The sequence below is a fragment of the Hyla sarda genome, chromosome 1, assembly GCF_029499605.1.
Source record: "Hyla sarda isolate aHylSar1 chromosome 1, aHylSar1.hap1, whole genome shotgun sequence".
Lineage (NCBI taxonomy): Eukaryota > Metazoa > Chordata > Amphibia > Anura > Hylidae > Hyla > Hyla sarda.
Genome location: NC_079189.1, coordinates 223,512,803 through 223,525,276, shown reverse-complemented (window position 1 = coordinate 223,525,276; position 12,474 = coordinate 223,512,803). Strand labels below are relative to the sequence as shown.

The following is a 12,474-nucleotide window of genomic DNA, read 5'->3' as shown; positions in this document are numbered from 1 at the left end:
GCTGTCTGTGCATGCTGGGAGTTGTAGTTTTGCAACATCTGGAGAGCTACAGGTTAGAGACCACTGTATAGTGGTCTCAAACTGTAGCCCTCCAGATTTTGCTAGGCAACTCACCGGCTTCCGTAGGATCCAGGGAGCTGCATCGCCGTCCTCTGCTGCCACCGCCCGCTGCCGCCACTGATGGGTAAGTGGACTTCGGCGCCGGTCCTAGTCGGTTTCCCCATTCTGCCCGGCCTACTGTGGGTGGGCAGAACAGGGAAACCGAAAGTAAAAAAAAATAAAAATATTTTGGCCTTTTTTATTTATTTATTTTTTTTAATTATTTTCGCCGTACACCATATGGTATAATTAAAGGGGTACTCCCGTGGAAAACTTTATTTTTTATTTTTTTTTATATATTTTTTTTAAAGCAACTGGTGCCAGAAAGTTAAAGATTTGTAAACTACTTCTATTTAAAAACGTAATCCTTCCAGTAGGGATCGACCGATATCGTTTTTTAGGGCCGATACCGATAATCGGTGCAGGTTAGGGCCGATAACTTATACCGATATTCCGGTATAAGTTATCGGCTATTTAACCCCCTGCGACACCGCTGCAGATCATTGATTTAAAGCAGGCGCTTTAAATCAATGATCTGCAGTGGCTTTTGCGGGGCCATAGGCCGCCGCCGCCACCACCCGCTTCTCTCCCCTACCTGTCAGGGTGGTCCAGGCCATCCATCCATCCATCGTTCATGTAGTGTCCGCGGGCGTTCCGGCTGGAGGGTGGTCCGGTCTGGGCTGTCCTTCTTCTCCCACGGTCTTCTTCTCCACTCCGGGCAGGCTCCGGCCTAGTACGCTGCATAGACGCCGCTGCGCAGCGACGCACCTGATGTCACGGCGTAGCGGGGTCTATCCAGCGTACTAGGCCGGAGCCTGCCCGGAGTGGAGAAGAAAACCGTGGGAGAAGGACAGCCCGGACCGGTTCACTCTTCACCCGGAATGCCCCCGGACACTACAGGAAGGAAGGATGGATGGCCCGGACCACCCCCATTACGGGTAAGTATAATTTTTTTTATTGACTCGGAGGGTGGGGCCCGACCGGTATAGCGGTATGGTCAAAAATCCATACCGGTATACCGCCTAGCATCACGGTGGGGGGTGCGACGCGGTGCGGTGGGTCGGGCGTGCGGTGCGGCGGGTCGAGGGGGTGGCGGTCGCGGTGCGGTGGGGGCGGGGCATTATCGGCTTATCGGCAAGATAATTGCCGATACCGATAATGCCCAAAATCGTGATTATCGGCCGATAATATCGGCCATACCGATAATCGGTCGATCCCTACCTTCCAGTACTTATTAGCTGCTGAATACTACAGAGGAAACGGTTTTCTTTTTGGAACACAGAGCTTTCTGCTGACATCATGACCACAGTGCTCTCTGCTGACATCTCTGTCCATCTTAAGAACTGTCCAGACTAGGAGAAAATCCCCATAGCAAACATATGCTTCTCTGGACAGTTCCTAAAATGGACAGAGATGTCAGCAGAGAGCACTGTGGTCATGAGGTCAACAGAGAGCTCTGTGTTCCAAAAAGAAAACCATTTCCTCTGTAGTATTCAGACCCTAAAAAGTACTGGAAAGATTAAGATTTTTTAATAGAAGTAATTTATCTGCTTAACTTTCTGGCACCAGTTGATTTAAAAAAAAAAAAAAAAAAAAAGTTTTCCACGGGAGTATCCCTTTAACATTACATTTTAATAGTTCGGACATTTGTGCACGCGGCAATACCAAATATGTTTATAAATTTTTTTATTTAGTTTTTTGTACGCTTTTTCGGGGGGAAAAGGGACGATTTACATTTTTGAGGGAGGGGATTTTTCCCATTTAACTTTTATTATTTATTTATTTTTTTTTTTTATGCCCCCATAGGGGACTATTTAAAGCAATCATTTGATTGCTTATACTGTACAGTACTATGTATAGGCATAGCACTGATCAGTGTTATCTGCGATTTTCTGCCCTGACCAGAGCAGAAGACCCAATCCAGTCATCTGTTTTAAGTGCCGCAGATGCCGTGATCTGTATTGATCGTTGATGTTGTTCATTACTGGTGGGTCCCTGGCTGCTGACAGCAGCTGGGACCTGCTATGCATGATGCCAGCATCGGTCCGGTGCTCGCGTCATGTACATGGTGTAAATGTACGTCATGGTGCGCGAAGTACCACCGCACCATGACATACATTTACGTACATTTTTGTTAAGGGGTTAATGGAGCATCTTTGAATGTCCAAATGTGCGAAAAATCTGATAATTATAAAAGAGAGCGGTCCTAGAAGTGTACTTTAGTAAGAATAAAATAAAAAATTAGTATTAAATATTCTTAAAAATTTGTTAATCTATGTAGTGAGGTATAGATAAAAACATCCTATGTTGGAATTATACACAATTATACACAAACCAGAAAAATAAAAAATAAGATCATATAACATGGTCTTGCAAAATAACCTAAAAAGTGCAAAAAATATAGTAAGTGATAAAATATCTAATCGATCAAGGTAAGTAGTTGTTTATGCCATCTTTAATCATACATTTTCCATATAAGATTATTGTTCTCCTTTGTCCGTACGAATAAAAAATGTTGTATATAGTGCTTGAATTTTTTTTATTGTTAAATGCTTCATGTTAAAGCAATAGTGCTATGCATGGTTTGTAAAAAATACACAGCATGATGCTGCCACCGCTATGCTTCACTGTATGAGTGGCATTGGGCAGGTAATGAGCAGTGCCTGGTTTCCTCCAGACATTAGATTTAGAGTTGAGGCCAAAAAGTTTAATTATTTTCCATATATTTTTATTTATTCTGTTTTTATACTATGTGCTGTTGTGTGAAAGACTTTCCGAATGCATTGTATTTCAAGGGTATTTTCCTGTAATTTTATATTTTAATATTATGCTGCGTGAAATATCTATCTTTGTTGTTTTCTGTGCAGTATCAGCAGCATATTTAAAGTATAAATTCTGGACAATACATTTTAATTTTAAAAATGCATTTAACCAGTCTACACTGCCAGTAAAGTAATATGACACTTTATAGAAGAGGAACAGAACAAATAACAATGATGTACATTCAAGTAGTGCAATGGTTCCTAAGGACACAAGTCCATGCCGGGGCCATAAAAGACATTTGGTAGTTGACAAAAAAAATTATGAAGCCAAAACTATGGAGTTTATCTCCAGTTTGCTTAGGCATGCCAATAAACTAGGCCTGCACAATATATCTCTATTTTTGCCAATTGCAATTTGGCCATTTCTAAAAAAAAAATTCTGCTCCGGTAACGGCGGCCCAACAACAGGAGCTCTGGTGACAGCAGCAGGGGCTCATTTGACGGCAGCATGGGCTCCTGTGGTGGCGGCGAGGGTAGTCGCAGCAGAAGCACCTCACTGCACTCCCGTACCTTCATTAGCGGCGAGGATTGGCAGCGTACATTAGGTTAGGAGGTTAACCTCACTACGCCCGGCCACCATAAATAAAAGCTGTGCAGCAGGTAAATGAAGCGAAGCTGATTGGGACACCTGTGGGGTCCCAATCAGCTAAGAGGACAGGCTGAGGTTCCCTACCTGCCTCTGGCTCGTCCGATCTGCGCTCTAATAATGCTGGCAATGTCATTAGCCAGTAGTAATGGAGCGCCGATAACACTGATCAATGCTGTGCTATGGGCTCCTATGGCACAACATTGTTCAGTGTCTGCAATCACATGATTGCATCGAATAGTCCCCATGGCAGTGTTTTCCAAACAGTGTGCCTTCACCTGTAGCAAAACTACAACTCCCAGCATGCCTGGACAGCCTTTGGCTGTCCTGGCATGCTGGGAGTTGTAGTTATGCAACAACTGGAGAGACAGTTTGGAAAACACTGCCCTATGGGGACTAATAAAATTGTGAGGAAAAAAAAGTAAAAAGAAAAATGTATTAAATGTTAATAAGCCCCTCCCCTAATACAAGTTTTAATTGTCCCCCCTTTTTCCTCATTTTGAAATAAATTAATGTAAACAAAATAAACATAACCATAAGTGGTATTGCCGCATTTGTAAATGTCAGAACTATTAAAATATAACTAAATGAAACTGCACGGTCAGTGGCGTAAATTAATAGGATTGCAAATTTTTGATCACTTCGTATACCAGAAAATATTATTGTATGTATTAAAGTGACCAAAAAGTCAAAACAATAATGGTACCGATTAAAAACTACAGATCACAGTGGAAAAAAAATTAGCCTCCTACAGCCTGGTATATGGAAAAATGAGAGAGGGGTCAGAAGAGGACTATTTTAATCATAGGAAGGAAAAAAAACCAGGCCAGGAGAGTGTGTGCGGACTACACTATACCAGTAGAGTACGCGGACTACACTATACCAGGCCAGGAGAGTGTGTGCAGACTACACTATACCAGTAGAGTACGCGGATTACACTATACCAGGCCAGGAGAGTGTGTGCGGACTACACTATACCAGTAGAGTACGCGGATTACACTATACCAGGCCAGGAGAGTGTGTGCGGACTACACTATACCAGTAGAGTACGCGGATTACACTATACCAGGCCAGGAGAGTGTGTGCGGACTACACTATACCAGTAGAGTACGCGGATTACACTATACCAGGCCAGGAGAGTGTGTGCGGACTACACTATACCAGTAGAGTACGCGGATTACACTATACCAGGCCAGGAGAGTGTGTGCGGACTACACTATACCAGTAGAGTACGCGGACTACACCATACGAGGCCAGGAGTGTGTGTGCAGACTACACTACACTATACCAGTAGAGTGCGCGGATTACACTATACCAGGCCAGGAGAGTGTGTGCAGACTACACTACACTATACCAGTAGAGTACGCGGATTACACTATACCAGGCCAGGAGAGTGTGTGCGGACTACACTATACGAGGCCAGGCACATGAAATGCGGAGGAGGAATTAAGCTAATTTCTCCCCATTTCATATCCAACCCCTCTATTTTATGTTCAGTCAATGAACATGAAATTTGGCAAGTTGGTTTAATGAAATAGAGGGATTGGACATTAAATAGGGGGGATTTCCCAATTTGTTTATTATATCGCGATCGCATATCGAAATCGCAATATTTACCTCTATAATCACAATCTCACATTTTTCCCATATCATGCAGCCCTACAATAAACACTTACAGGCAAAGACTATTTATTTATTTTTGATTATTATTTATTTTTTTATTTTTTGCTAAAACCATAGACACAACTGTACACAGGAGCTGCAGTCGCTTTATAGTTTGAATGACTGGTAGGATCAGTAGCCAAGCACTCTCTACTAATTATGGGCATTGGTAATTTAGGATTAAGTCAACAGTAAAATTCACTGGAGCAACCAGTCACGCAGCTGCTGCCAGGGCAAATAAAATAATGGGGTGCATCAAAAGAGGCATAGATTAAAAAAAACTAATGAAAAAAATGATTCTGCCACTATACAAATCACTTGTCAGGCAACACGTGAAATACTGTGCACAGTTGTTGGCACCAGTGTATAACAAAGATATAGTGGCACTGGAGAGGGTTTTAAAGATGGGCAATCGGAGTAATACAGGAAATGATACCCAGAGATGTTATCAGAATGAGGGGTTATTTAGTTTAGAAAAATGGCTTGGGGACAACCTAATATCTTTTGTATCTGGTAGTAGTACAGAGATCTTTCCAATGGCCTATTTTTATACCCAGGACTGTATCTATAACAAAGGGGCATGCTCTAGAGGAAAGAAGGTTTCTATGTTAGCATAGATGGGGGGTTCTTAACTGTAAAAGCAGTGAGTCTATGGAACTCTCTCCCAGAGGAAGTGGTCATAGTGAACAAAATAAGAGTTCAAAAGAGGCCTGGAGGTTATTCTGGAGAGTACTAACATTACAGGTTATGAATACTAGATTAATAGAGTCTGAACTGTAATCCAGGGATTTATTCTGATTGTCATTGAAATCTAGAAGGACTTTTTCCCTGGTATGGGGCAGTTGGTATTAGCCTCCTAAGGGGTTTTTGCCTTCTTCTCGATCAACACAGTAGGGACACAATAGGGATATATGTTGAACTTGATGGACTCTTTGTGTTTTTTTTTTTTCAACCTTATGAACTATATAACCCTTTAGCCACTGTGATCAATGCCAATAACTGCGCCTAAAAGAATAACAGGTACAGGTGGTTATGTACTGCTCATTGGACACCCGCAATGTGATCGAGTAGATCCCTTTACCCTTCTTCTGCAGGCAGGATCATTGCTCCAATGATTCAGTTTGGCAGTGCCAGACTCTCTTAGTAGAGCATTGATCACACTGGACAATGCTATGCAATATGCATAACATTGTACTGGGAATGCAATCTAGTGATTGCATATAATAGTCTACTATGGGGACTTAAAAGTGTAAAATAGAATGTTTTAAAAAAATATGTAAAAGCTCCTCTCTTAATAAAAATTAAAAATGACCCCCCCCCCTTCCAGCATTTTACAAATAAATATTTTTATTATTTCGATGTGCTGAATTGTCTGGACTATTAAAATGTTTATGATCCTGTACGCTGAATGTTGAAAATGTGCAAAACTACCACACACTAGAAATGCGGATTTTTATTCATGTCGTATCAGAAAAAAATTATAGAGAACAAAAAGTCCCATCAAAACAAAAATGGTACCACTAAAAACTACAGCCCTGTATACGGAAAAATGTAAAAGTTTTATAGCGGCCAGAATATAGCAGTTATAAGCATACTGATTTTTGTAAATAAACAAATAAAAAAAAAATACCTTAGATAAAAATTGGCTGTGTTCTCAAGGCCAGAAAGGGCTGTGTGTAGTAAATGAGATTTAACCCCTTTACTACATTTGATAGATATTAAACTGTCCTAAAGTACCACAGTGGTGCCAAAACTTTCAATTATCACTGAATGTAAATCTCACTGTTAGGCCACGTTCACTCGGATGGATCTGCAGCGTATTTATGCTGCGGATCCGCCGACAATAGATCCCTCCCTACATTGGCCCACATTTATCATTGTCTTTAGACTGTTTTTTTGTGTCTAAAAAAGCGGCAAAAAAGGCACAAGCAGAGTTTGCTTGCGCCTTTTTGTTTACACATTTCTGCTGATTTTGAGTTGCAATCCACTGATTTTGGCAATAGACATGATATGGAAGGGATTTATCATTGCCCCTTTTTGTAAAAAGGAGCAAAAAAAGGCGCAAAGCCACTGCAGTGTCTCTAAAACTACACCAGCCCAGACATGATGTAGCTTTTTGGTGTATGTGTAGACAGAAATTTCAGAAAATGTGACCGGCACAAAATTTATCAAAGCTCTTTTACCTTTTAATAAATTTGGTGCTCCTACACATTATCAGCACACAAAAAAAGTGTAAAAAAAAAAAAAAGAAAATGCTTCACTTGCACTGCAATGATAAATGTGGGCTATTGTGCCTCCATCTGTGCCTGCTCAGACATGCTGCGATGTGTGAGTCGCTGCTCTCATTCATAGGTCGAAAGCAGCCACGATGTGTGCGAGTATCTGCTCGTAGCAGCAGACTGCCGCTACAAGCAGGCGCAGATGTCACAATGTAGTCCAATGGCGGCGGATCCGCAACGTAAAATACGCTGCGGAGCCGTCCATGTGAACCCGGCCTTAGATATCTTTCCCTTGGGGTATTAGTTGCTGTGGCAAGTGTTTTCTCGTTATGTTGGGAGACTTTCAACCTTTAGTTGTCAGGTCCTTCTCTGGAATGCTGTTTTAGGATGTCTAGTTTCTTGCCCATTATACCATTTTGCATATAGTGCTAGAAATGTTTGTCATATGTATTTCATATGATTCATAATATAGGTATGGAAGGATTTATCAAGAAAATATGACGGTAGAATTTTTAGTGATCTCTTGCCCATATTACAAACTATCTCATTCTAATGTATATAAAAATGTTTTATGACTTGATTTGATATTGAGTTACAACGAAATATTTTGAAGGATATATATTTACCGTATTCTTTTTATGTACGTTCAATTTGTTATTCCTTTCTTTTGTCCCTAGGGTGCTTTTCCTGCACGGTTAAAATGTGTTTTTATTGTATCCTCTCCTCTTTGGTTTCGAGCACCATTTGCTGTTTTACGTCTTTTCGTCAGAGAAAAGCTGAGAGAACGGGTAGCGTATTATATTTTTATACGTTTTGATTTGCTTGCTTGCTCCTTTTTGTTTTTTGTTATGCAGTGTTTTGGGTATTTTTGTTTTTTAAATATATCATTTTTGTTTGGTTTTCCATTGAGGGGCTCAAAAAAGTATTATTGAAACCTTTATTACAGCTTCTATTTAACCAAATGATTGGATTATTTATGAAATACATAGGAAGAAATTTATCGAAACCTCTCTATAAAAAGAATGGTGCAGTTGCCCAAAGCAACCAGATTGCTTCTTAAATTTTTTGGAGGCCTTTTTAAAAATAAGTTATCTGGTTGCTATGAGCAGCTGTTTTGATAAATCTCCTCTGTAGTGTTTACTTTAATGTCTTTAATCTTGATGCTGTCCACATTGTTAATGCATGAGAGCATCATTACACAGCACAGCACACATTACACAACACTGTCCACTCAGATTGGCCTCTGTCCCTGTTAGGGCTCACAATCTAAATTCACCTATCAGTATGTTTTTGGAGTGTGAGAGAAAAACGGAGTACCTTGAGGAAATCCACGCAAACACAGAGAGAACATTAAAACGTTGCAGATATTGTCCTTTGAGATTTAAACTTAGGACCCAATTGCGCTACAAGGCAACAGTACTGACCACTGAGCCAGCGTGCTTCCAATTTGACAGTCATATTGGGGGAGATTTATCAAAACCTGTCCAGGAAAAGTAGCTGCGTTGCACATCAGATCACTACTTTCATTTTTTCAGAGGATTTTTCAAAAATGAAAGAAGCTATCTGGTTGCTATGGGCAACTCAGCAAATTTTGCTCTTGACAGGTTTTGATAAATCTCCCCCATTGTCTTTTTTTTGTTAATGAGAATCCTTGTAGACTCCAAACACCGTGGGGGAGATTTATCAAAACCTGTCCAGAGGAAAAGTTGCTGAGTTGCCCATAGCAACCAATCAGATTGCTTCTTTCATTTTTTAGAGGCCTTTTCAAAAATGAAAGAAGCGATCTGATTGGTTGCAATCTCCCCCCCCCCCCCCTTGATTGTAAACTCCATAAGTCACTATTATGTGGGGCAATTATCTTCCAGATAAGCTGATATTGCCCTGTGTAATGGTCCCAGTCATCAGCGGACAACTGAGCTAACCCTTGTTTTTCATCTGATCACATCTTTCAAGCAGTAAAATAAAATGTTCACTAGCCTCACATCTCCTCATGTAGTAGGGGATGTGCAGATGACAATGTTCGAAGTAACAGGACTCGTGAACAATACAGCAATCCTTTGCATGGCCTTGCATACATAATCATTTCAATATAAAGCTTATGTGGGCTAAATAGAGCATAGCCTAAACCCCCACAGTATATAGTCACCCAAAAGAATCTATGGCTAGCACTCATGTAGCAGTACATACATTTTTTTCCTTAAAACGTATAGATGGTTACAGCAACCTTCTGTGCACACACATAAAGCACTGGAAAAACATGATCATCAACCAACGCATTTTGGACCCAACCAAACATTACTCATTGGTGCTTGTTTCAACACTATTTTTACTGTACATAATCCTGAAATAGTAAAACTGCCATCAGTTTCTGTTATGGTTCACACGTTGCATTGCATTTTTAATTGCATGACCCCTTAACATCACATGACATCACATAGCACTGAACAGTATTAGCAATCAACTGATTGCTATAAATAGTCCCCTATGGGGACATAAGTGTAAAATAAAAAAAATAAAAATTTGAAGAATCCCCTCCCCCAATAAAAATCGTCCATTTTTCTCATTTTACCCCCAAAAAGCGTAAAAAAATAAATGAATAAACATATTTGGTATTTCCACATGTGTAAATGTCCGAGCTATCAAAATATAATTCTAATCATACCGTATGGTGAACGGCATAAACCTAAAATAAAGAGTCAAAAATTGCTGCTTTTTAGTCACATTTTATTCCAAAAAAATTTAGTGAATAAAAAGGAAAATTAGAAACAAAAGTGGTACCAATAAAAACTTCAGATAACGGCGCAAAAAATGAGCCCTCATACCGCCCCTTATAGGAAAAAATGAGAAGGTTATAGGTGGTCAAAATAGGGCAGTTTTAAACATACTAATTTTGTTAAAATAGTTTGAGATATTTTTTTTTAAGTGGTACAATAATAGAAAAGCATATATCATGGGTATCATTTTAATTGTATTGTCCCACAGAATAAAGAAAACATGTCATTTTTACCGTAAAGTGTACAGCATGAAAACAAAACCTTCCAAACTTTCATAAATTGTGGTTTTCTTTTCAATTTCCCCACATAAATGTGTGTTTTTATTTATTTATTGCGCCATACATTTTATAGTAAAATAAGTGATGTCATTACAAAGTAAAATTGGTTATGCAAAAAACAAGCCCTCATATGGGTCTGTATATAAAAATTAGTTTTTGAGTTATGATTTTTAGAAGGTAAGGAGGAAAATATGGGCCTGGTTCTTAAGGGGTTAACAGTACTTGGTACAAATAATTGGTAGTTAAAAGAATGGATCGGCTCCACACATTTCAATCGCAGGAAGCCAATTAATTGAAATGGCAGCCAAGGCAATCTGAATGCCTCTTTACATGCAGTCTGATCTACTGCTATAGACTGACATAGGCAGACTGTATAAGCAGATCACCTATTGAATGTATCAATGTAATGCTATAGCAGTCAAATGATTGTCATCAAAAACTAAAAAACCATCCCCCATAAAAAATGTAAATAAAAAAAATTATAAACAAAAAACCTATTTGGTGTTACTGCGTACAGCATTGTCCAAACGATTAAAATATAACCTTATTAATCCCATATGGTAAATGGAGAGAAAAAAATCCAAATTATGCCATTGCAGGTATTTTTTTCAGGGGTTTTATTTATTTATTTTTTCTGTTATGACTTACATCCCCCCCCCCCCCCCCCAAAAAAAAAAAACTTAAATAACAGTCTAATCTACTCTGAATTGGTACCGATAAGAACTCCAGATGCTGGGCAAATGATTAGCCCCACCACAGCTCCAGGAGGGGGAGGTTAGTTATAGACTAACAGGGCAGTTTTTGGCATAGTCATTTTAAAAAAAAAAGGAAAAAAAAATAATCATAAGAAGATACAAAGCCGTACAGCACAGATTGGATATTGTTGTAATTATACTGGCCTAAAAAAAAAGAGTAGCAAAATTTTGTTTTTCAGTTTCACTCTTTTTTTTTTCCGGTTTTGCAGCAAATATTTTGGGAACAATAAAGGGTGCCATTACAAAGTACTTTTGGTCCAGCAAAAAAACAAGCTTTCATGGGTCTGTAGATGGGAAAAGAAGTTGTGGCTTTTAACCCCTAGACAACACAGTATACCTGTACGCTCAGGTTGTCTGGTCCTAACGCAAAGGATGTACATATGCTTAATGAAGTGTTTACTGTCTATAAAGCAAGCTTGGGAGCTGTGCTTGCTTCATAGGTGGTGAATGATGGCTGCTTACAGTATAAAAATAAATAAAAAATAGTGGCTAAAGGTCTCTTGCCCTTCTCTGCATACCCCCAATTGTCACTCCTCTGATAATCTGCCAGAGCAGAAGCTGTATCAATAGAGCATCAATCTCCCTGTAATAAATGTCAATTACTTCCCTCCCCTTTCACATTTTACAAAAAAAATTGGTATTGCTATGTGTGGAATTGTCCGAATTATAAACATTTTGTTTTATCCTTCACAATAAACCTCATAAACGTTTTTAAAAAATGGCGTAGCTTTTGTTTTCTTATTAATGGACAATTTATCCCGTTTGAGTTCTACCTCACTCGTGTTTTATTTATTTTTGGAAAAACTGTAAAATTCACTGTTTCTGTATGAATAGAGTTTGAAAATAAATAAACAAATGCCAGTGACTTGCGGCAAATACCAGAGCAATCGAGCACCGATAACACTAATCAATGCTATGCTATGGCATAGCCTTGAACAGTGTATGCAATCCAAGGATGTAAAAAAAAAAAGTTTATAAATGTGAATTAACTGCTTCCCTTATAAGGGGAATAGTCATATGTGTAAATGTCCAAACTATAAAAATATAATGTTCATACACTGCTCAAAAAATAAAGGGAACACTGAGAACACATCCTAGATCTGAATGAATTAATCGTATGAAATGTTTTCGTCTTTACATAATTGAATGTGCTGACAACAAAATCACACACAAATTATCAATGGAAATCAAATTTATCAACCCATGGAGGTCTGGATATGGAGTCACACTCAAAATCAAAGTGGAAAACCACACTACAGGCTGATCCAACTTTGATGTA

At 39.2% G+C, this 12,474-nt stretch overlaps 1 protein-coding gene across 3 annotated transcripts in view; it reads left to right on the top strand.

The window, feature by feature from the left end:
• Nucleotides 1-12,474, top strand: part of LOC130364845 (tyrosine-protein phosphatase non-receptor type 9-like) — a 78,120-nt gene that overhangs the window by 37,786 nt on the left and 27,860 nt on the right. For all 3 annotated transcript variants that reach the window (XM_056568817.1, XM_056568816.1, XM_056568818.1), the window contains one exon: nucleotides 8,066-8,176. In XM_056568817.1, the coding sequence (XP_056424792.1) occupies nucleotides 8,066-8,176 (111 nt within the window). The remainder of the gene's footprint in view (nucleotides 1-8,065; nucleotides 8,177-12,474) is intronic.